Genomic DNA, 27,065 nt, shown 5'->3' on the forward strand with positions numbered 1-27,065 from the left:
CTGTGGTTTGAATTAGGTATGGACAAGTTAGACTCAACTCATGATGACTCCCCCTATTGTTATCAAGATTTTCCTTTTCCAATTTGGAATTAACTTATTTCGAGCTATAACCAATGTAATTGTGGTTATTTTAAAGTTTAGTCCTTTGATGTTAACTTTTCTTTCTTTATTATTCAAGGTTATCATTTTCTTACATTGTCATTCACATGGCATCAGTTTGATGTTCTGTTAAATTCATCAATTCATCATGTTCATGATATGGCATTCATATTAGACTTGTTTATAACTGATATTTTCTTTTGCACTGGCAATATTAGAAAGTAGTTTTCCAATTCATTTTATGTGTACTTTCTTAAAAGGATTACTTTGTTGATTGTTAAGTAAAATATGTTTAGCCAATTGAAACCTAACAATATAGCTCAACTTTCACAAAGGTTTGGCTCAACTTTTTCTTAAAGCATTTGACTTTGAAGATAAGCACTGGTTCACAAATGAAATTTAAGATTTTGTAATCTTCTCCAAGGTTGTGGCCATCTTCTCAAATTGAAAGGATCAGAGAAGAACTAAGGCAGTGAGGTGATAGGATAGGCACCAGGATTCAATTACGGCTCCCTGGCATTACCAAAAAAACGTGTCCCTTGTTTGCGTGCTAGACACTTCTCTTCCAGTAGATATATTTTATACATGGTATTAGCCCATCCTTGCTGTAGTGAAGCACAGGTTCAAGTATCCCCTGTGGCCCTTTCTTTAAGGTGATGGTCCCTCAGACCATCATTAAGAGAAGTTGTGATGGTCTGGAGAGGTGCACACACCAGCTTGACTTATCCCTCATTAAAGCGCTTAATGATAATTCACTGCTGATCAGTGACTGTGCTTTTACATGTTTCGTGGCTGGCTATAAATTAATGATTAGCAAGTAATGCAACACTTGATTCGGATGGTTAGAGAAGCATCCTGGTTAGTGGTTTCTCAGTCAATACCTGCATTTAACATACTGCTAGAAGGCACATTACTAAGAATTGGTTGATGCTATTAAACAAACTCACTCACTTGCTTACACATTGGTTGGACAGAGAGTCTGTGAGTGAGTGAATTTGGCTTAACATTGCTATGAACAGTATTTCAGTTATGGGTATATGACGGCGTATCAACTTGATGTAGGAAGAAAGCCTGAAATGATGCAGGGCTTAGATGTTTAACACTTTGCGGACATAAGGCGACCCCCCCTGTACAAGCCTTCAAAAGTGTATGGCATTCATGATATATTTATGATATATTTATATATATCCATTCTCTATCCACTAAAGTTCGTTACATGATTAGTTTACTAATGTCAGAACAGATTTGTTGACATGGTATTTCCGGTGTTACGTGCTCACTGTAATGTCTTTGTGTTGGGGGGAAAAAACACCAAAACCCTTATGTATAGACGACCCCCCTTGAAAGCCTCCCTAATTCTAGGTACAAAAACTCGCCTTATACACAGCAATATACGGAAACAGAATTTCTGCAATAAGAAAAAAGCATGAAATTTAGGTTATTGTTTTGAGTCATTTTTTAAGAAAACACATCCTGTCAGTAGTGGTATTTAACCATAATTTTGTATACTTGCCTTGTAGAGCTGAGTATCGCCTGGTTTCACGATACTGACTGACGATATGACTGGTATCACAATACACATCAAATAGTATGAAATCACTGAAATACAGCTCTAAAACCTCTTTCTTCATACATTTATTTAATTTTACCTAAAAACTTTTACAAGAAAACCACAAGAACAAAACAGTTTAAGATGAAGGGATGGTTACTAAATGTAACAGTTAGTTGGCACGTCCTCAGGTACCACATCCTTGCGTTCTGCCATACTTGTAGGTGGCGCTATGCTACTTCTGCCAAGGGGGGTAACTCTATTAGTTCCTTTTCTATTTATAGCTTATCACACTCTCACAAACTGACAATTCAAGTATCGTGCGTACCTGAAGTATCGATGATATCGTAGGTATCGGTGAATCATTACAGCCCTAATGCCTTGTCAGGAAATAATTTTAGAGTGGACAGAATTTCAGTGACTCTCCATTCATTATTTGTGTTAAGGGAGTTACTATCAGGTATTGTAAAGGTTGATAGTGCATTTCAGTTTTATGAGTGAATGTTGTTGAACACCACAGTCAGCAATGTTCCAGCTATAGCATGACAAGTTGTGCAATGGAAAAAAAGAAACTCTTGTCATTGTGCCCTAAAATGCTTAGATGACTGCCCTTGATTCACAACAGTTCCCTTGGTTAAGTAATTAATATTTTTAATGAACTAACGTGGACTAAGCCACAGTTCTGAATCTTAAATCATTTCTTTGCAGTTAATCAAACGTTTATCAATGGGTTTCAAGATAATGCAGGATCCATTACAAGTAGTTAAAACCAATGAAAATGGTACTGTGTACTTGATCTTATGAATATGTAAAGATAACTCTCACAAAGAACACACGGCCCGTGAAGATCCGGGGTAGAAGACGTCTTCAACAACCCATGCTTGCCGTAAAAGGCACTATGCTTGTCATAAGAGGCGACTATGCTTGTCATAAGAGGCGACTAACGGGATCAGGTGGTCATGCTCGCTGACTTGGTTGATGCATGTCTTCGTGTCCCAATTGCGTTGTCGATGCTCAATCACTGGATTGTCTGGTCCAGACTTGATTATTTACAGACCGCCATCATATAGCTGGGATATTGCTGAGTGCGGTGTTAAACAACAAACAAACAAACACAAAGAACACCATAGTATTGTTACTTTGAAGCTGAAGAAGAGTGGGAAGAATTAGCCTGGGCTGAATTTGTTCGAATTTGTTATGAATATGGGGACGCCCAAAGTTGCAAGGTTTTCATTCAGGAAAGAGGTCAATCTAGTTGTATGGAATTCTTGGAAACTTACAGGATTTAATGATTGTTATGAGTGTGCATACACAAAACAATGAATATTAAAATTGATGAATAAAAGAATTTTAAATGATTTTAATGCAAATTTTCTTGCAATTATCAAACTGTATAGAGATAGAGGGGAGGTGCATATTAAACATGCACACAGGGAGGTTTTTTTTACGGTTTATTTTCTCCCAATGAAAAACTTTACCGTTAGCAGATAGCACCTGAAATTGCTTTTCAACAAATCCACAGTGAAGAACTTCAGGCAGTCATAGAACATGCACAGTGTATTTCTCTCTTATAATTTTTAATCCATTTCATTAGTTATATTCAAAACTCCATTGCATATTGCATATATTCCTTTGGGCAAAATCATGTGAGTACTAATTGCCAGTTATTTACTCGTTGTTATTTACTGCTGACCACGATCAGATAGCCACTACTGATTCCTTGAAATCAACCTTAGTTGTTATTTGACAAATTCAATTTTTTCCCCCATATTTTTCCTATTTGCTATCAGACAATTCCATTCATAAGAGTTATCCCGTGATATACCAAACTTCTATGCTGAGGATTATTTTCATTTTTCACCAGGGGCTACTGTATGTACAGATTACTGCTATTTTTGGGGTATTTTGCATGAAAGTCACATGTGACAATATTATCAATGTATATACAATTTACAAATGCCTAGCATTGGCGAACAGGATTTATTACATGTCATGGTATCCTGATTGCTTGGATGGATGCTTATAATGTCAATCACTGGATTGTCAGGTCAGACTTGATTCTTTACATACCATCATGATAGAGTTTGACTGTTGCTGAGTGCAAGCAAGCAAACAAACATTGCCATTCTGAAAATGGTCCCTTCTGAACAAGTTACATTGATCCATAACATGGTCATCAAGTCAGCTGGAACCATGTTTCTCTGCAGGAATCAGCAATCAATTACAATCCTAAGCACTTATTGTGTTAAATATTTACACGGAACTTGATGTTATTTACAACACAATGTACAATCATTGTCTCCCAAAAATAACATATTCAATTTGACTGATCACCTAGTAAAATCGGAAATTATTCAGAAAGGACATTTGTATTAAGCTGTCCATAAACACCTTGTAGTTTGTTTTGTGGAATGCTTCAATTATATTTAGTCAGCTATTATTTTTAGGAATATATGATTAACTGATGTAATGTTCTCGTAGTCTTTCCCAGTGTTAAATACAGGAAATATGAAAAACAAAACAAATAAAACATGATTTGTCACTTATTCTTAACAATTATGAATGTACAGGATAGGAAATATTTGAAACTCTCACAGTCTTAATTTTACTGTATGTAAAATATTGTATCGCATACCTAAGTGAGTGAGCGAGTGATAATTGTTTCATGCAACTTCAGCAATCTTGCAGCTTTTCACACAGCAAGACCAACTAAGAAAGGATGCATATAATCCCATTTGATGCAAAACGTATATATTTTAAACTAAACTAAAGTTTAGCATGTTTGTTGAATTTGATTGACTATCCATTTCCAATATTTCACTTAAGTTCTTTTCAAACAGGGAAAGGAGCGGTCGGGTAGCCTAGTGGTTAAAGCGTTCACTCGTCACGCCGAAAGACCCGGATTCGATTCCCGACATGGGTACAATGTGTGAAGCCCATTTCTGGTGTTCCCCGCCGTGATATTGCTGGAATATTGCTTAAAGCGGCGTAAAAACATACTCACTCACTCACTCAAACAGGGAAATAACTGTTTATGATTAACTCAAGGCTTCAGTACATGTGCAGTGCAGTGTTCATTATATTTCTGGAAGTTGTGTGTGTGTCACATGTCCCCCTAAGTCTTATTCCTGGAAACTCTTAGGACTCACAAATAGACCCAGATAGACCCAAGTAAATTCAGTCTGAATGTCACCAGCACCTAGCCAGTTGATTTCATATATGGTTAGCATAAGTACTTATTGGCTCGAAGAATGGCTTCTGTTTCAAGAGGGCACAGGTGGCCCAGTCGTCTCAGGCGCCACAATTTGCAATGCAGTGTTACGTCCCTTCATCATGCCAGGAACCTTTGATTGTGGGTTCGAATTCTGTCTTCCCCCCCAATTAAGTTTTTAAGTTTGTCAGCATAGTTGTCTGAGACCTGCATCGCTTTAGGCTTTCTTCCCATGTTAAGCTGACATGCAACAATATAGCTAAAATGTTGTTCAAGGTGGCATTAAGCCAAACTCACTCACTTACTCATTCTGTTTCAAACCATAGTGTAGGATGTTTAATTTGACACTGTTTAAACTAATGTGAATGTGTGATCCTGGCAAAATCCTCATCAGAACCCATGTCTGATATCCGCAGTCCAGTTATCTCAAGTGAATGTATATCTTAGTATAGTTGTTTGAACTTCAGGACATAGAGTTGATGAGGTTTTACTGTAAATCAGATCATTTTGATTACCTATTAGCAAATATTCATTGATTGAGTTTATTTAGTGAATAGAGATATTTTTAAGAAACTCTGTATCTGTCTGACAACGCAAACCAATAAATGATATTATTCCATTTCCATTATTTTCAAGTATATATGTTGAGTCTTGCTGTTTGAAATTATCTTTGATAACATTGCAGACTCATAATTTATTCATGACCTACACAGTTCCTGATAGCTAGATTTCACAGCCAATACATCTGGAATTGACAAAACTCTGACAATGTTTACTTAGGCATATTGATATAATATTCAAATAAACACTCTGATGCATTAATTTTGATATGTTTGTACTAATCCTGTTATGACATCATGGTTTCATTGATTTTGAGAGACTCTATGTTGATGATACCATTGAGATTTCAAACTACATACAGCACCTGACATTTGTCAACATGGCAGTGTGACACATGTATCTAGGTAACCTTTGTGTGTGCATAAGATTGCAACGCAATCATCAAAGCCCAATTAATTTTGAGTTCCTAGTGTGACAAAATTGTGTGAATATTGTATGTAGCCTCTTGAGGTGGCACACCAGTATTTCAAACTGATATTTGTTCACTGAGTGAGTGCATATGTATTATTGTGCAATAATGCACAAATGTGCTACCTCACATAATGTAATTTAAACATCTATCGCTTTTGCGACCTTGAAGTGCATGTTGCCTGTATTCCTGTTTCGACATTGTCGGGTGTGATAATCACAGTATTTGTTTACATAAAAATAGCAAAACAAAAGAGGCCTTTTTATGCCTGAAACACCAGTCAGTCTGTGACTTTTGCCACATAGCCCCAGTCTAGTCAAATTTATTTCTGTCAAATAAGCTTTGCTAAAGAAATCCATACAAACCTTAACATTAAATCTACTGAAAATGATATCATGAGACACGTTTGGGCCATAGTCCATCAACAATCATTTTGGCACCTGGTTTTTCACAACTATTTTCCATTTAACACACAATCACATGAAAAAAGTTGGTTATTGTTGAATAATAATCATCGACCCAACTAAAAATATTAGCTTTGTCACATTTCATGTCTGAATAAAAAAATTTGTTTTAATTGTTATCTCATAATTTTGTGACTGTCGACATAACCCTTTAGTGGGGGGGAAAGAACATACGATTGAACATCTCACAACAATGACATAATGTGTGTCAAACATGCTTGCTCCATGCATGAGCACCTCTGTACCAACTGAATCGGTTTTGGCAACAAATCTTGTGTGACATGGAGATATGTTGTCAAGAACAGTGGATAGACCACATCATATGATAAGACGTTGAGAGATGGTACTTTATTGTTCTTGTCACTATAAAGCTGAAATAAAGCCGATGCAATGTTAAATTGTAACACTCTCACTTCTTGCTGGCTCTTGGTATTATGGGGCTAAAACAAGGAATTGTCAGCTCGGAGTTAGTATAATATGTCCGAGTGAAATCTATATGTTAAACTGCAGCAAGATATCTCAGTGATCTAACACTTTAAAACCAGCATTAGTCAAGACTAGTACAAGCAGACAAATGCTTGCACACATGCACATTCTTTCATAATTCTATTGGTGCAATTACCTTGAATGTGATGATTAAACCTATTAAAACTTACTTCTCCTATTACCTGCGTCATGCTGGAGTTTCCTCCCACATAAATCTGACATACTGTGATGTAACTTAAGATACTGCCAGTAAATCTGTGAACAGTAAATAATACCTGATAAATAGCTGAAAATTTGAATATTGCATTAAATTATTTCACTCATTGATGTTTGAGTTAGTTCCAAGATCAATATGGTCTCAGTTGAAATCGAAGTCCCTTTATCTTGTTTGGCATGTTGAAACTGACACCAACAAGGCTTAAAACAAGCATTGCCAATCAAGAATCTCCTATCAGTATGATGGTCAATAATGGCATTGTATCCATATCCCTCAACACAGAGGGTGCGACAAGCTCATTTGCAAACTGTGCCATATGTCGGCAGCAGGTTCATGAACTTGCCAAGATGCGTAGGTGATGTCATTGTATTGTTCCAGTGGAGAAATAGATGATAGTTATCACTTTTAAGATGAAAGGGCCGTTTTTGCTACAAGTTGATCGATGGGTAGTAATGAAATTTGAGAAACTAGTGGACCTACAGATCATAATTCAAGCAGCCATATTGGTGCCAGTTTGAAGGAAAATGTCAAAATTAAGTTGTTGCATGCCAGATTCCTGCTGCTGAAATCCTCAGATATGACATAGGAAATGACCACTAATAGGATGATGGATGTCAATCAAAAATATTAATTACATCAGCATGTTTCTTTATGTCACTTGTCCGTAGGTCTTTGTCATATGTATTTTGTTAAGTTATTTGAATAATGACCAAGCTCTGGACGCAAGTCCAATTCCTTGCTAAGCAGCCGGTCTTGATGTTTTCCATACTGTAGCTCCAATAGGGTTGGCCTGAGCCAACATCAATTATGGACTGTCAGAGGCCATCATATTGATGTTTGCTTGGCTAGCTGCTGTGTATTAGTAATGCACAACTGCTTCCGGAACAAGACTGAATTGTGATCGTCCCTTCTGTCTCCTCTCGCATCGTCTCTGCTCGCAATGAGTAGCAACAGTATCTCTTACTGGCCTATTCATGCCCGCACACTTCACCCTTATGCATAGACATAACATTGATGTGCCAGCTCTATTGTCTTTAACCCTTGGACTTCACAGAGACAGGCTTGGATCTTCTGGCACCAGTTGTTAACCCAAGTGTTTCAACATAGGGGCTGGGATAGTATTGTCATCACATGCAGGGCTCTAGTTACAATGGTTCCTGTCCAGTTCATGCTCCTTCCATGTCCCTTGAGGAATTGAGTTAAACCTCGTGTTTAGAACATTTGCTAGACATGAAAAAGCCTTTGTTTCGATTCCCCACGTAGGTGCAAAATGTGATGCCCATTCTTGGTGCCAAACTTCATGAAATGGCAGGACTATTGCTAAAAGAGATGAGACCCCTACTAACTTAATGTGTGGGTGGTCAGTAATTGATAAATATTCCACGCTGAAAACAGAACACAAAAACTGACAGAAGGCCATGGACACGGTGGTTTAGTTATTCTGTCTACAAAAGATAATCATTGATTTGTAGATGTTGTTTTTTTATCTTGCCATAACCTTTGGTATTTGATACTCTGAGACTGATGGGATTGTTGCATTATAATATGCAGGAAGATACTGGTAATGCAAGTTGAGTATGCCAGCACCACTTTCATACTTGACCTGTCCATCAATCAATGAACATTCCATTGTGACATGCCAACCACTCCTGACGTGATCAGACCAATAATACCACCACAACAAAATGCATCCATGCTCAAAACAGATTATGAGACAAAGATTTTGTGTGGAGCTTTTCTGTTAGTGATTGCATAGTTTCAAATAGATGCAATGTGATCCAAACCCTGTGTAGTTGATCGATCACCATGCATGATGACACAGTGGTATGGATTTCACACACTGGTAAATTTCAATCCTCTTTATCTTGTATCAGGTCATTATTTCGTGCTTATTTCATGGCAGATTTCCCTCTTCATGATTCTTGGTATTTTCTGATAAGAAGTTGTCCACCAAGTACTGTCAGTATCTCTTCACACTACTTTCCACATGATTAGCTACAATATTTCACACTCATCCATTGGCAGCCTTGCAGCTGTTCAGTTACACTATGGTAATAAGGAACAATAATGGGAAATGTACATACTTTTTGTTAAACATCCCCAGTGCTTGTCATAAGAGCAAAAAATTAATGAGGATGAGGTGATTACAAAGCAAGTCTTGGTTGATTCCCAACAGCATGGCTCTTTCAAATTAATCACACAGAAATCTGTATGTCATATAGGAAAAATTTAATCAGTGGTTGATTTAATGATCACTTACCTATTTCATTCAATCTACCGGCTTTAAGGGCCACCATCCGATCCCCACATGAGGCTCTACACAAACGTGGGCACTGGAGATCACTGGAGGCTCCATGGGGGATCAGGCTGAAAACATGCTATTTGAGATGAAAGAAGTAACCTTGATGAAAGGTCCAGGGATGGTCATTACTGAGAGATGAGTGGAGGAGGGAATGTGATTAATGTTTTAAGAATTCATGTATAGGACCCTAGGTTGGCATTGGCACCTTAAGGAAAACTATAAATAAACAAATTTTTCTTTTTTTCCCCTGAAAGCCAGCAGTATATACAGTGTGTGGTCATGTATATAGGTTAATGTGATCTCCTCCCGGGAGTCACAGCTCTGACATGACATCTTCAACATGAGATATCGAATTTGCATCCCACACATCAGAGGTTTAGTTTGCATTATCCACAATGTTGAATGAGCCTACATTTAAAAGTTGAAATCATAGGCGCTGCAACCAATTATTGCCTTATGGTTTAATGTTACCCAGTGACAATCTATTTCAAAGATTACCTTTGGTGATATTTTGACACATATTCATCATGTTTGAATACCTGTCAGAGATTGGATGACTAAAGGTCACAGGAAAACAATCACTGTGGAAATGGCAGAAAAGCTATTTGGAATGAATTTATGATGGGTGGGAGTAGAAAGGGAGTGGTGTACTTTCTCTCTTAGTGATTGTATATTACAAATGTACCAATAGACAACAGATGAATGAGAAAGATATATTGTCTGGAGTACAGCTCTAAGTGGCACAACACTTTACTCAATTACTCTTAAGATCCTTGTGTTACAACTGCTTTTACTTTTGCCCTCAATCCACTTGATCATTTTATTTTTCACGTCTAAGGTAAATCTGAAAAATGCTATCAAATATGACTTTTGACATAGCTTTAGGAGTAAAATATTGTGGTGTTAAGGTAGTATTTATATGGATTTTTAATATATGGCAAGATAAACTGTTGTGAGCATTAAATAATTAATCTTGGTCTGGTCTGGTCACATCCACAAATGCTGACAAGATCATATGTAGTAGATGGCCATGGAACATGATGAAAATACCTTTGAAAAGAAACACATAATGTACTGCCAAGCCTCAAGATGCCACAGCAGCAGTCTAATGATATCTACTGCATGATTTGATTAACAAAAAGCATGTTGCTCAGAATACATTAGAGAAATTGGTTTTCAATATTTTATCATTTGGATATATTTTTAGAATGTTTTTTGTTCAACAGAAAAACGTCCTCATTTGGACAGTAAATGTGACATGGTCTAGTTCATGACATGCAGTAGAAGGAGCAGGACCCGCATCTAATGCATGTTGATGTACACATACAGTTCCAGAAGAAATGTGTAATCATCAGTTGATGGAATTAAAGACCGAACAATTGCACCAAGCAATATTGTTTTTCATCAGTAAGTTGCAGAATATGTGTAGAAAATTATTTATGTTCAGATCATAAAGAACTTTGACAAAATTATGAATACTATAGCAGCACACCTCAAGCCCTGCTTCAGGTCCTAAAACAGGAGCTCCAGTTATGTTTCAAGTGTATCTGAGACTTCAATACAACAAATTATTCAATAACACAAAAGAATTTCTCAGTGGTCGGCTTTTGCCCCAGCTGAGTTGAGTTTATGCACAAGGCACCAGTACAGTTCTTATATAACACTGTGTTCAGGCCACAGGTGCCATGGTATTAACTGATGTCTGATGAAATTTCATTATGGGAATACATTCTACATTGCACTGAGGATAGTCTGACAACAAATGGCAAAGGTTATGTCTCATTACTCAACAGACAATATCAGGACATTATGTTTGGCTGGGTTCCAGTTTGATGTTTATGAAATTTTAATGCAGAGTCAAGGTATCATATGATAATTAAAATAATAGGTGATACTTTGGGAATACTTGTAGTGGACGGCTGGACTGTGTGGCAGCAAATTGTCAGTGCCAGGCTGATTATGTCACACAGAAGACCATTCTATTGGCTCGGCTCCAAGATGATTGATCCAAAACTTTTATGTGGTATATCAAACAATTAATGATTGATGTCTTACTATAGATAGCATACATGTGTAGAGTATGCTGAATGACAAAAATAGACAATACATGAAGTGTCACTTGTGTAAAGTCTATGTCTGATTGTTTCATAATAAATGCCAGCGCTTAACATTTTACTATCTAAGATTATGTTGCTATGTCTAGCCATGTCCTGATTGTAGTAAATAGCAATGGATGTCTGCCTGCTCAATACACAATTATGTAATATTGTCCTCAGAGTATTCCATTGATAAAATAGGAATCAATAATTAGAGATTCTGTGTAGGTTACAGTATTATTTGCTTACCAAGCTATGGTGACAGTGAGTATGTTATTTGCCCATGCTGATGGGGGATACCAAGAGCTGGTAGGCATGGCTGTTTGCATGTTAGAAGGCAAAATGTTTGAAAAGTGGCTGGCTAAATATAATCTTTCATATGCAGTGAATTAATCTGTTTCTAGAATAAAAATGATAGGAGTGGTTAATCAAACTGAAAGGTTGTTAACAATCCAATAATAAATTTGGACAGTTATTTCAATGATTTATTGGAACTTGTTTGGGCTTATTGTCCCAGTGTTAGAAACAAAATGAATTCAGGTTTTCTGAATTTTCTGGAATTCTTATGAATTCTCAGAAACATTTGAGATATGAGAAATAATGAATTAAATTGAATTAGGCTGGAATTGTATTTGAGGAATTAATCATTAAATTGGAGTCAGTCTGAACTTTCTCAGTGTAATATTCTGCTGAATTTGCCTTTTCCATGCAATCTCTTTGTTGATGCCAACCCTATGAATTGTGTTGATATAATATTATATCCACAAGAGGATAAATATTATATTTTACTCTGCAGTTTATGTCAATGGAAATGTTTGTTTTTAAAAAATATTTTCAAAATCCATTGCAGTAACCAAAACCATGTCTTGGTTGAAAGTATTACTCAATAATGAGTGGATAATGTATTGCCAGACAAGATGTTTCCCAACACAGAGTCACAACACACTATTGTGTGTGAACTCTGTTTCTAAATTGTAGATGATTTTAGCAGAAGTTGTGAAAATTTGCTTTTTATGGTAAATCGACATACAAACATTTCTGCTATTATCACCAAAGAAAGGTACCCACTATTGAATGAGCAGTGATGCCAGCCATTACACTTTTGGTGTAATAATTCACTGATAGGTTTGTCGCACCTTGTAATGATGTTTTTTCGTGGTTGATGTCCAATATTTTTAATGTTTATGGAATCCTTTGATATTCAAGTTCGAAGTTTAATCACGTTAACTCATTCAAACACAAGAGAGGAAATGTCTTCTGCTTATTTGGAGCTTTTCACCCTATTTTTCAATAGTGACGCTGTCCCGTGTGGCTGTGTCACCAGCATCAATATACATACGTCTAGGCCAAACAAAAATGTTGAAGCGAAAACCTACATTGTGGTACTATTAACATTACGCTTTTTCACATGAAATTCCACTTTTTTTACCCCACTGATTACTCCAGAAGTTCAATTTGGGTTGGCATCTCTGCAACAGATAAAAGAGTGTTGACTTCCTTTGCTTGGGAATAAACTCTTTCTTTATGAAAGTAAATAAGTTGCTTTGCGGTTTGTTGTCTACCAAGTTATTGAAATTAAGCCCATCGGAAATGTTGCTATAAGCGAAAGTTATGTGAAATATCACACCATTTTTATTTCAATCGATGCTTTCTTTTTGTGACAGCCAGATTTAAGAGGCATGCCCCAGGCAACATGTCTGTACCTACCTTGTGTATGAAGTGGAACATTGATCCGTGTACTGTATAGTGTCTTTTCCGCAGACTAACATTTCTTCCAGACACATCTTTAGATTAGAACCACCAACCATGTTTAATATCTCATTGGCAGAAACTATCAACTGGTCGATGGAGAATATTTAAAAAGTAATTAGTTTTCCTTAAGATTTTGGTTTGGTTCTGAAACGTAGTCATTGGGGAACGGGTGCCCCAGTTATCTAAGCAGTCAAATGGTCTGGTTGTTGGTTTGAACACCAGATTTGCCTTGGTTATGATCTTTGGTTTGTCAGTTGCATACCCTTGCTCTTGGGTTTCACCTATGTGGCTAATTGACACGTTACACATCTTTCAACTACGTCACTTTGGGATTTCTTCCCACATGTTATTACTTTCAACATGATCATTTAACCTTTTCTTAAGAACTGAGGTAAACAATTTTCCAAGGACACTTATAAGATTGATAGCCGAAAGTTTCCAGTGTCATCTGTACTTCCTTTACCTTTGTAGATCAGACGAATGATTCTGTTCAACCATTGTCAAGGTGTTTCAATTTCAATTGCTTGAAAGGATGAGATATGAAGTGTACAAATACTAAGACACACAAACACAAGGAATATTCAGTGAATTAACTTGGTGAAAGTTTAATATAAAGATGGTTGATGTCAAATTTCAAAATGCAAATATCCACTGTTAATCGACTGTCTGAACACAGGCTTTAGATGTATAATTCACTGATTGGCCGAAAGTTGGAAGTCCATGGCGTAAACCATATGCAGAGCGATAACCAGAACTGTTATCCATGAGTCATCAATTATATATGTAAGCTTCTGAATCTTACTGGAATGAACATGACATTTTCATAATTTATGGCTAAAGAGATACAAGTTATTAAACTTGTAAAATGGCATACAAGAAAATACACCCGTTCATTTGACAGCAAGAGAAGCTTCATCTAGACAGATGCTGGTTTATCAAGGAACTGGTGATTGCTATTATTGACTATTCATGCCAATCTAAGGTAGTTTCAGACACAGTGTTAGGACTGAACATGATGAGACTTTAGTGTGTTTCTGGCATCTTGTTTGTAACCACCTCAGACATTTTGCACATCACGAATATGTATCTCAACAGACTGAGTTATCTCTTGCTTATTGTATATTTCTTGGAGCAATTTGTTGGTGTGTTATTTGTGGTGGATTTGTGATATCTGTCTGTATAGGTGAAAGATTGTCTGATAGTAGTCTGGTTTTGGTGATTCAAAAATCAATTTGTTTCTGGCAGAAAATGGAACCTACTGATTGGTATAAGATATATTGAGGATATTTCCTGTGTCGAGTGACATATCGAGTGACAGGGGAAAGGAGATATTAATATCAATTGTAGAGTTGGATGAGAAATTTACAGTTTATAACGAAACGTTTTCAAGATAATAACAAGTGACAAGAAGTGATATTAACTCCATAAATTTCCATCTGTCATTATTTTGCCTTGTCAATGTGGAACTACTGTAACAATGAAGTTAACAGTTTGTGTATGGGCCAGGCATTGTCAAAGTGCTATGTTCATTGCAAAGAAAGTACATGTATCACTTTTCTCAACTTCAGAAAACTCAGCCTTTCCCACTGAAGTTTACAATAAATAAGATTATCACTTTATGTCTTGTCAAGAGTGTAAATCTTGGTTTTAAGAAGTGTTAAAGGTCATCACATATTCCTGTTGTGAAACTGCATATTTCAAAACTTCACTTTAAAAAGTATTTGTAAAAGATTCAAATTATCTGTTTATGTCACACCAATTTCCATTAATAAGAAGGGGCAGTGGGATAGCCAAGTGGTTAAAGCATTTGCACTTCACGTCAAGAACCGGGTACAATTCCCTACATGGGTACAATAGGTGAAGCTCATTTCTGGTGTCCCCCACTGTGATATTGCTGTAATATTGCTGTAATATTGCTAAAAGCGGTGTGTAACAATTCTTACTCACTCTTTAAGAAGAAACATATTAGCCGTGGTCCTTGATTTCAGTTGGAATGGTCTTCTGTCCTCATGTGAGAATAAGACATATTGCAATAAAGTATGTATCCGTTCTCAGACTAGGATGCATATTTTGTTGATACAGCCTCATGAAGTTCTTGTGATGGTTTGAAAGAACTGGAAAATGATACCACTTTACGGGTCCATTTTGCGGGGCCATTTTCTCCTTGTTTGTTCAGACCAATCAGTTATGAACACTGACTGACCAGTCATAACATTCACTCAATAACCGCAACAGCCCATGTGTTTAGTGAGCCTGATGTCCATACCTTGCAGCTTGAGTACAATCAAATAAAGCCTGTGGCTAAAGGAGGGCGCTATTATTTACCATTTCAATTTGATTGTTTAAGGTAATATGTCCTGTTTCACATCCTGCTCTGTGCCAGCACTGTAGTCCTGGCTTACAGACAGGGCCAATCATTAATTACACATCATTAGCTAATGGGTGGTCTGGTGTGAGATGCAGCAGCTATTGTCTGGCATTAACTGTGTCCACTGAGACTAATTGGGAAGTGGCTGCAGCTGCTCTTGATGGTGGTGGACAGTGGGATAGAACATTTAACACTGCTTGTTAGAAGTTCAGGACAATGGTGGACAGGCTGGTTGAGTTTGGGTTGTAATCAACACAGGAACGTGCAAGAATTTACTGATAGAAGATGGCTTTGGTTTTGTTTGTAAGACAATAGTGTATGTTTGTAGGGATGTCCTTTATCAGGAATTTAAGTGTTGATATATTGACTCAAAAGTTTTGAGATGTATTGATAACTTGATTATAACCAACCCCCTTGATGCCTCAGGGACATACATGTGTCACTTCTCTTCGGCCCTCGCTTTGAAGTCAAATAAAATAAATTCAAAATACATCACACACACAAATATACTTCACACTTTTTCATTCTGTTGGAAATTCCCTCTTTTATGATCTCATCCATTATCATTTTAAGCAAAGTAAAACTTTACTGAAAATTAGGTACATCATCAATCTCACATTCCGACATATTACTAAATCACCGTTGACAACATTGTTTGGTGTATGTTTTGAAATCTTAATATCGGATGTTTTCTCAGGAAAATTGAATATAAAAATAGCATATTAGTGATCAATAGTATCTGGGTTTTTAATCAAATCACCAATGATCCTCCTGAAACAATATGGCTTTCATTATCATTTGTGAATAAGAAAAAAAAACGCTATTCGTAAATCAAATTGAAATTTTCTTCTTTTCATATAATGTAATAAAACAATTAATGACCATGATTCGGGCAATATCATGTTTTTTATTGTTTTATGAAACAAAGAAACTGGTATTGACCTCGGATGCTGGCCTCGGTCAATATCAATTTCTTGGATCCATAAAACATGATATTGACCGAATTGAATGGTCAATAATTGATCAAGATTGTTATCTAGCTAAGTCTATGTGATTATTATGACCCCTCATGTTTGTTGTGAGGGATTGGAATAGTGTCAGCAGTATCTCGGCTTTGTCACTATGGCCTGCATTGTGTATTTGTTTTACCATTGTTAAAGTTAAGCATAAAAGTCAAGGGGTCTTTGTCATGATCCTAATGTTAAGAATTGGAGTATAAGTGGTGTTCCCAGATTGAAATAATATGACAGCAAAACTCAATATTTGTATGGAATCCCCAACTCATCCAAGTGGAGGAAATATGGATTATAATTTTACAGTGTTAAAAATGAAGCATGAAAGTCAGGGTTCCTTGCCATAAGCTCTAAAACGTGCCTTCAGACAAATAAATATGTGGTTAAGGCTACAGAAATGGAGAAGTGACCCACAATGATAATTGAGAGGCATCATATTACACTCAGCTGTGTCAATATATCACAAATGTCAGCTTTTGGCCTTGATGAGTGTGACCTAATTGGCAGTGTTCAGTCCCCCAATGGTTCACAACAAAGATCTGAATGCAACCTTGTGTATCAGTTGGTCTTTTCTGATAACCAGATGGAGGTGTCCACTGTCAACTGTCAATAAACCTACTTATGACTGATAGTTATCTCATTCTGGATTACTCTTTCATAATGGCCAGTGTTATACTTGCATCAATTATTCATAGGGGATATGCTCATGCTGCAGGCTGTAACCAGCATTATCTACTATCATATTGATGCTTGTCAAAGGACAAAGGTCCTGCTTCCATGAATACATGTCTGTTCCTGCTCTTGATGGCTACTCTTTACTAATTTACGTTATTGATGGTCTGCTCACAGCTTGGATTATAGTTTTGGGATGTGAATATTTTTAAAAGTGGCATAAAACCTATTTCGTATCTACTCATTCAGATTTGATGAATGAAACTTGATCCAATTTGAACTATCATTAATGTAGGTTTGTGGACATTTTGTTACCTTTAGGATCAAAGAAATGGAAAAAGAAAATTGTACTGTCCCCATAACCATCCTTTTAAGTAAACTAGTTATCAAACATAGTCTGTAATGCTTTACTGATGCTGACATTTTGTGTACATGATGTAGGAAGCACTCCATTGAATAGTGTGTTTAATATGTTGAATACAATAACAAGAAAATGACAACAATCTACTCGTCACATGCATTCAGAAGCTTGAATGCACACATGTGAGCTGATCGAAACTGACACACTGTTTTACTATCTAAAATGTTCCATTTATTCCTTGACTTTCAAATGTACAAATGATATGTATGTAGTTTCTTTGCCTTCTATTTTGAAAACTCACGTTTAAACCATGAAGTTGATTCAATTCCTGCCAAGGATTGCTATTGAGAACCATCAGTCACGTAGCATCTAGCCATTTCTGTGATTTATGAAGGTCTTGTGCCCCTGCCTTCTATGCGCATTATCCCAGACTAGCCAGTAACAAGTGGTATATAGGGAGGCTGATTTTAATTCCCCCCTAGACTCCCCAACCTGATTCTAATGTGATGATTGCACCAGAAATTACAGTCTGAACATATCATGTTTCATCTATGTATGCCTCACACAAAACAAAATATATTCCTGTGATGGGATTCAGTTTTATATCTTGAATAAATAGTTTGTTGGCTCTTGTTGCTAAATCCTCCTTAGGAGATGTAAAGACTTGGAAACATATACAGGATAGAAAAGAAGAAGTTTTGGTGTGCCAGCGGAGACTGAAGTGTGCCAACAAGAAAATTGCAGTTGTTTGAAGTTCTGTTCAATAGACATATCCATATATTCATCAGTTTCCATATGTTTTTCCAGTTTACTTTTGCAAATATAGATTTATATCTATTTATCATTATGTTATTACCATGCAAATGTAATTTTATCTTTTCCATTGGCACTCCAAGTACAAGGAATTCCCTGATATACTGTAAATCATGAAATTGATGCATCACCAAATTAATGAGAGTGTCGATCCCAGGCTTAAAATGTGTCAATTAATGCAACCTCAGAAGTTCCTATTAGCACCAAGACTGTAGAATTAGATTTACGTGATGGGGTGATAGCAGTTCCATTGACTAATATCATCACAAACTTAACTTCAAATGCCTGACATGTGATCTAATTGCAATGAAATATAAAGCAGGAAATTCCAAGTAAGGCATATTCAAATGAGATAGATCAGGTTATCAATGAAGATTGTACAGATTCCAAGTGTTGTTACACACATTGCACAATCGTTTGAATGTAATGTGTTATGTATTCACCACAACTGCTGCTGCTGCTAAACTCAACATGTGCACTAGATCGGTCTGTTTTGCTTATAAATATAAGATTACTTGATAAGTAACCAAGAACAAAGACGCTGTCATATACATTGTTGGCGACATCATAACTACGTGATCAACTTCATCAAACAAACTGACCAATCTTGATACTAATCTTGGTGAGAATCACTGTCTAAATGAAGTAGAGTTGAGTATTGCTAGGTGTCTTGCGATATGATTCGTAACACGATACGGACTGACAACAATACTGGTATCACGATACCCCACATCAAATAGAAAGAAATGATGAAATCACTGAACTACAGCTCTGAAACCTTTCTTCATACATTTATTTATTGTTATCTCAAAAACTTTAACAAAGAAAACCACATGAACAAAACCGTTTTAAATGAAGGGATGGTTATTAAATGTAACAGTTAATCGGCGTGTCCTCAGCTACCACATCCCTGTGTTCTGCCATGCTTACAGGTGGTGCAAAGCTACTTCTACCATTTATGTGAGGTAACTCCACCAGTTCCTGTTCTATTAATAGCTCACAAACTGACGATTAAGTATCTTGTGTACCTAAGTATCAATGATATCGTACAGCCCTAAAATCTTGTTTACCTTGTTTATTCTGACTTTGTTATATATGTCATTGTTTCCATCAATGCGCAGTGAACATGACATGACAATTTACTTTAGTATGTCCAAATAAAATTGAGTTACTACATTAATTCAATAAAGGGATACTTGCATCGTTCACATTAATTTCATGCATTAATTCGTAGCTTACAGTATATGCATTATATTTGCACATTCTTATGATTTCCTGTGTTTCAAAATGAGCAACATACTTTGTATATGGTTCATCTTTTCCCATTGGAACACTTCCATATAACTTTACCTAAACATGTTTTCTCCATTGTTTTGAAATTGTTTGGTTAGAAAGGTGATGGTTTATGAATTTAATTGTTTCAAGCACATACCAGTAGGAAGAAGAAATTAGAGTGTACTAGGTTTATGGCATTGGTAATGATGGTGTTCCACTTTCATTAATAATCAATGATTGGTGGCTCATATTGCACTGTTGCAGTTGCATTTATCGTAAGTATCAATAATTATGGAGCAAAATGTTATTCGATACTAACTGTATATTTCAGCTATTTATTAAGATATGCATGATGTTCATACGTTAAAAGGGGGTACAGCTGGCCCAGTCCTCAAAAAGTTTCAGGGGTCCCACATTCTCGCAGAAAATCCCAGAAACTCAAGGGGGGAGAGAGAGAAGGAGGAGGATGGGTTGGGAGGGGGGGGTTGTATTCACCGTCCATTCATCTGTCTGCTCTCCATCCATGCAGGATGTCGCAGATCTTGAAAACCATACAATATTTCTTCACCAAACTTGGCATACAGATAGGTCTGGTGGTGAACCGATGCCTTTGGATATAGTTTGAGATTCCATGACAAGTTTCCTATATTATTTATTCACAACAAGTATATACCATTGCGGTGGATATCGATGTCTTTGTCCTGTTGTAACCCTTCAGTGAGAGGTTGAGGTCATCAAATCACTCTGAGCCATTGGTATTGTTGATTTCATTATCCACAGTAGCACGTAAGCTCTCTTCTCTTGCTTAAATGCATTAGGTATGATTGGGATTGCATCACTTACAACATGAACACCAAACGGATATTGGCATACTTCAAACTTGAAGTAAAGTGTTCAATGTGTCCAAGTCTGTGATTTGCAGACTTTGGAACAGGTTTCTGCAGACACAAAATGTAAATGATCGATGAATAAAAATCCAAACAAGTAAAAATATATCTGCATGCTCAGACACCAAGTCTTGTACCACTGTTAACAAATCGTCGCATTCTAGCCAGACGCCAATGGTGTTTAGTGCGTAGAAACCTGGGGAATTGTCGATGGTCTTGTGTAATGTTCTCAGACGAGTCAGGATTTAGTTTGTCTTTCTGGATAGACATGGACGTGTCTAGAGATGTCGTAACCAATGTGACCGTCAGTGTGAGGCAACATGACAGATTTGGGGGAGGATCTGTAATGATATGCGGTGGGATCACGACACATGTCGTAACGAATATGACCATCAGTGTGAGGCAACATGACAGATTTGGGGGAGGATCTGTAATGATATGCAGTGGGATCACGACACATGTCGTAACGAATGTGACCATCAGTCTGAGGCAACATGACAGATTTGGGGGTGGATCTGTCATGATATGCGGTGGGATCACGACACATGTCGTAACGAATGTGACCATCAGTGTGAGGCAACATGACAGATTTGGGGGAGGATCTGTCATGAAATGCGGTGGGATCACGACACATGTCGTAACGAATGTGACCATCAGTGTGAGGCAACATGACAGATTTGGGGGAAGGATCTGTCATGATATGCGGTGGGATCACGACACATGTCGTAACGAATGTGACCATCAGTGTGAGGCAACATGACAGATTTGGGGGTGGATCTGTAATGATATGCAGTGGGATCACGACACATGTCGTAACGAATGTGACCATCAGTGTGAGGCAACATGACAGATTTGGGGGTGGATCTGTAATGATATGCAGTGGAATCACCAAGACTGCCAGATTGCCACTGCATGTTGTCCCTGGAAGGGGTCACTGGACAGTACTACCAAGACAACATACTGGCGCCAATAGTTGTATTGTTTGCACCTTGTTGGTTCAAGTTTTGTCTTTTACCATACCATTGTAGAAAGTAAGGTAGAATTGACTTTCTAAAATATGTATAATTCTACGCATATGTAAATGTTAAAGAAACAAAGCAGTATCATTTTAGAAAGCTCACATCTGATTGGCTCAAGAACCCACACGTGCTTTGTTTTGATTAACTCATTAACAGTTACTCTGAATTCACTGACACTGACATGACCTCCTCCGCTTAGTTGTTGCCCATTGTTAAATCATAAGAGAAGTTATCTGAGAAGTTAAGTTGTTCCTTATATTATCTGGTTGAAGGAACTTAACTAGCTGAGTGGTGGACGTATTGGTGGGTTTCCAAGATGGCATCATCCCACCTGCATGCGCTAAGTAGTTGCATGCTCCATTGCCAAGTCCACTCCCCTAAGAAACAGCAGAAGGATCCACCAGAGAATTTCGACTGCCCTTTCCCATACCTAGTCCACTTCTCAACTCTCCTTCTTCATGTTGAGAGACTTTTTCAAGGAACAACAAGAAGACACGCGAGCCATGTTCAGCCATCAGTTGGACAGTATCTTTGCGGAGATGGTGGTGTTTAAGGGAGAAAGGGCACCTCCGTACTCCATGGGACAGATTGCCCTACCAAGCTGCGCATGGAGGGGTGAGTCAGGAGCTGGGATGGGTGTTTCGGAACAGGATGATGGGGTCCATCTCACTCAGGACAAGTCACGTACTACCATCAGTGACAGGAGTTGTCACCAGACTACAGGACAGAATGCTCACTTGTGATGTGGATTTCAACATGCCTCAGATATGGTCTGTTTGCAAAGACTCTATGCTCTGCGTTGGTGTGGATTACACCGGTGGAGGGAGTAACGGGCACCTACAGTCAGATCTGCACAAGATGGCCTCCTCACCACTGTCTCAGGGAGCATTAGATCTGCATGAGATTCCTCATCAGATCCACACAGGCCTAGGTCATGAGTTGTTATGGCTATTATGTAATAGGGGCACTATTGTTTGAATTGTGAACAACTCTTGTCTAATAGTTCATCTTATGCCTCAAAGGTCAAGGCCTTTTGACAATTAATCGAGAAGACTTGATGATATGCACTGAATACCACACACTTGATACATAATGTTTGTGTATATATTTTGCAAAATTATGCACCAATTATATGACTAGTTTCTAAGGCTAAGGTCACTGCAGTGGACATTTGTTTCTTCAATACTTAGGAAGATCTTGATCATGTTTCAAACAAACTTTACATACACAAGATGTGTATTTTTTTGGTGGAGCCTTTCAACTTTCAAAGATAATTTTTTTAGAGTGTTTTTAAAAAATCCTGCACAACCACAGACATGGCAATCCTTTTTCATCTTGGCTTTCTTCTTTGATGCTGAAGTGATATTGACCTTCTTGTTAGCCATATCATTCTGAAAAAAACTTGATAGTTGTGATATTTCACCAAAACTTTCTCACAAGTAGGCCAACACTTTACAATGTTCAAATCTCTAAATTGAATGGAAATAAGACAGAGAGATGGCGGTTTTGGTTTTTGTATATAAAGGCTGATACCTTTCTGGTGGAAACTTGTTTGTTAAAATAGATCGTCCAAGGACTTGGTGGAGCATGATCAGAACCCAGACATCGTTTCTAGTTGCTTGCACTTGACAACTGGACCAGTCTGGAAATGTCAAGTTTGACATGTTTATTGCACTATCATGACAATGCCTGTCCATTCCTCTCACAGACACTGAAATTAAGTATCAATTAATTGAACCCCAGAAAGGTTTCATTCTTATTCAACCTAGCAGTTGACTGCTCTTACCTCTGAAGTTCTCAAGCCATTTGTGCTGACGTCTCACACCAGTTATCCAAGTGAACACTGGTCATTCAAGAAAACTGGAACATTCCACAAGTCATGACATGCCATTTAAGTTTTACTTTATCTGTGATTTCTCTCTTTGAGAGAAGGTCAAGGTTACATACCATTAAAAACAAATGGACTATAGTGTCCTTGATACTGTTTTTGCTGTATTACGTGCCTTGGGCACTTAGAAAGTTGACAAACAAGCGAGGGAGCTTATTAAGACCATGCACATCAAAGATCAAGTGAGAGAAAATGAACTTAGTTCAAATATTGTTGAAACTAAAACGTTTTCAAAAATAGTCACAAGATAAGTTGATTACAAATTTCAAAGTTTAATAGTATTTCCCAAGATTTTTTGTGCTGTATTCAATATTGTCCTGTGTGATTTTCTCATTTGGTAACAATTGGAAAATAGCAATCACATTGATGTATGTTTTACCTTTGCTCATGTGCTCCAGTTGCTCCACTACCGGGGATTCAGTAAACACTTCCCCACATCATTACTTTGTGACTATTTCGTGCAAAGAACGAAAACCAATTTATAAATTATCTGCAAACCTTTTTTGTTCAAAAATAAAACACACTGACTTGTTATTCTTGTTGCTTTTTTGCAGCATGTATCAAAAACAGAAATGCATCCCTGATTTATTAATTATCATTTGGCATAATACAGGGATTGAAATGGACACTAGTTCGCTAAGCCAGACCAGCTTTGGTATTGTTAAAGGTATACTAAGGTATACTTGCTATCAACCAGTGGATGAATGCATGATAAGAAATGCCTTTAAACAACAGATGAACATATGATTTCAAAGGACAACAACCATGACTTTTAAATTTCGGCAAATAAGCTATTCATTCTGTGACAGATATAATTTCAATGCACCAATAACCAGAGTCTGGTCAGTGCTGCTCTAAGTAACACTGAGTTGGTGTGATCTGCTGATTGGTTCCCACACGATTTCGCTGATAAGGAAATAAGCTATATTTAATTGAATGTTGAACAATATAACTGCAGTTATGAAATGGATAAATAATACTAAAACACAGATTTGCTTTTCACCATTTGATAAATTGTTAGACTTAATGGAGATGTCTTAACATTATCACATGACCACTGATCCGTGTTAGAATTGGTCTCCAGCAAAGTAAGGGGCAAGTAACGGTAGCGGGGGGTCAGGCACACTGCGTAGATTGATGCCCATAATGTCAGACACTAGATTTTCTGGTCCAGACTTCATTATTTACAGACCGCCGTCATATAGTTAGAAAACTGCTGAGTGTATTAAAATCCTAAGAAATTAAACAGGTTAAATAATATTCCTAAATTCCCTGTCTGTTTTGTACTATTCAAGATGTATCATGTTTGTGCATAAAATGTTGTTATATTAACAAGCAGCTTGTTTGTACAGTGATCCTGCATGATCTTTTTGCTGAGACAATATTCGTAACCATTATGCTTGTTTCTTTCAGTCGCTGGAAAGTACGAGGCGTATGCTTCAGATGTGCGAGGAGGTATGGATAATCACTTAGCAGAGATTCTGAGCTTACAATTATATATTAGAAATACATGGTTATGATTACTTATAAATAAAGTATATCTTGTACTTATTATATGAATTGCTATCCATAATAATTGGCTATGCTGTCTGGGAACCATTACACCTTTTACAAATGGGCGGGGCGGTCGGGTAGCCTAGTGGTTAAAGCGTTCGCTCGTCACGCCGAAGACCCGGGTTCGATTCCCGACATGGGTACAATGTGTGAAGCCCATTTCTGGTGTCCCCCGCCGTGATATTGCTGGAATATTGCTAAAAGCGGCGTAAAACCATACTCACTCACTACAAATGGGCAGTGTGTACCTAAAGCAGCAGAACATTCTCGCTCACCACCTAGGGATGATTGCCCCAAATGAACTGCTACATGCACTACAGACAAATGGTTTGCCTGCTCAAAGCCCGATTACACAGAATACCATAATATTGTTGAGAATCTGTTGTCTTTGGTGGTAAAATCGGAGTGCAATGTGCAGTATATACCTATGTATGAATGCCATATGTTCAAAGTCATTAAATGTGCAGACCGCTTCCGTGGTCTAGTGGTAGAGCGTCTGCCCGGAGAGCCGAAGGTCCGGAGTTAGATCACCGGCCGGACATACCAAAAGACGTTAAAAGATGGTACTTGTTGTTACCCTGTCTGGTGTTTGGCATTAAGGGGCTAAAACAAGGACTGGTCGTCTTGAAGTCTACTGTGTCTGAGTGGGATAGTCATGTTAAACTGCGGCATGGTATCTCAGGGGCTAGCACAAAAATCAGCATCTGTCCGGACATGTACAAGCAGCCACACACACACACGTACATGCAAGTCACTGTGTAAGTGCAATAATCTTGGACATGACGTTAAACCCCATTTCACCTCATCTGACATTAGATGTGCCCGAATGATGTTGACATTAACACCAAGACCTGTTTGTTTGTGCACTCTGTAATAGAGCAAGGAGGCTGGTATCATGACCCTTGTCATGTTGGATGAACAAGGAGGTAGGCATTTACCTTGCATGGAGTAGTACACACAGGACTTTTTTTTATATACTGTTCTTCAGTTTATTTGTGTTTTAGCTTAAACATTTTGATAGCAAGTCACCAATTTCTGTTTAGTTGTGTTATTGGAATAGGAGGGTAGAAGTTCAAATTATGAAAATGTTAAGGAAATTATGTCATTGTTATCAATTATTAACTGAAGGATTGCTAACCATTCAGTCTTCCAACAAGATTTACAAGAAATGTGTCATAGGCCGTAGTTTTAATAATTCTTTTTTGGTAAAACTGTGATTCAAAATTCCTATAACCTCAAATTCTGTCCTGTGACCTGGAAAGTGACTTGTTGCAGGAAGACACCATCATTTTAAAGGAAGGGATAGTGAGAACTGATTTTGTCCCACCTCCCACCTTTTGTAAACAATTTGGAAGAAAATCTAAAATGCCAATTTATTGTGACCTTATTCCCATTTTTAGTTATTGGTTTTTAAACAATGTAAAGTTTGAAATTATTAATTCTGAAGTTGACATAATTTCCTGAATAGTCATCCATGATTTGAACTTTTCACACTGTATTGTCACTTTTGATATATTTTTTAATGTCACAAACTTATTTTTGCTCAATTGCTCAATATATAGAGCAAGGATGCTGGCATCAAGACATTGGTCATGTTGGATGAACAGGGAGGTGAGAGATGCTCGCTCGGTGAAAGTAGTCATGTTGTGGTGGACATGAAAACTGTTGTTGCCCTGTTGCATCATTGTCCTCAACTCATGATTCTGTTTTCAACAGCATTGGTTTATTTGTGAATGTTGTGTTCTCTTATTCACCTCATGGGACATTCATCTATTGACAGCAGGAAAAATTACTTCTTTTTTTACCATTTGCACAAATAATGATAACGTGTAGGTAAACTATAAAATACAAGAAAATAGCAGGATAACATTTGGCAGATTGTTTCGGTTGACTTTGTAATACAGTGATCCCTCACTACAACGCAACCTTCGGGGTCCAAATTATTGATGAGTTTTATAGACGATCAGCCGTTTAACTGAGGTGGAGTTGTAGGGGGTAGATGACCTTCA

General features: G+C 37.4%; 1 protein-coding gene across 7 annotated transcripts in view; it reads left to right on the plus strand.

The window, feature by feature from the left end:
* The window catches only part of LOC124145810 (synaptosomal-associated protein 25-like), a 128,043-nt gene that overhangs the window by 38,595 nt on the left and 62,383 nt on the right, over positions 1–27,065 (plus strand). For 3 of the 7 annotated variants that reach the window (XM_046515791.2, XM_046515768.2, XM_046515759.2), the window contains 2 exons: positions 24,916–24,957; positions 26,619–26,667. In XM_046515791.2, coding sequence (XP_046371747.1) covers positions 24,916–24,957; positions 26,619–26,667 — 91 coding nt within the window. Of the gene's footprint in view, positions 1–24,915; positions 24,958–25,933; positions 25,983–26,618; positions 26,668–27,065 lie in introns of all 7 variants that reach the window. The other 4 variants (XM_046515782.2, XM_046515751.2, XM_046515777.2 and 1 more) reach the window with 2 other exon arrangements.

This window comes from Haliotis rufescens, unplaced genomic scaffold (assembly GCF_023055435.1).
Source record: "Haliotis rufescens isolate VD_foot unplaced genomic scaffold, xgHalRufe1.0.p SCAF_3, whole genome shotgun sequence".
In the NCBI taxonomy this organism is placed as follows: Eukaryota; Metazoa; Mollusca; class Gastropoda; order Lepetellida; family Haliotidae; genus Haliotis; species Haliotis rufescens.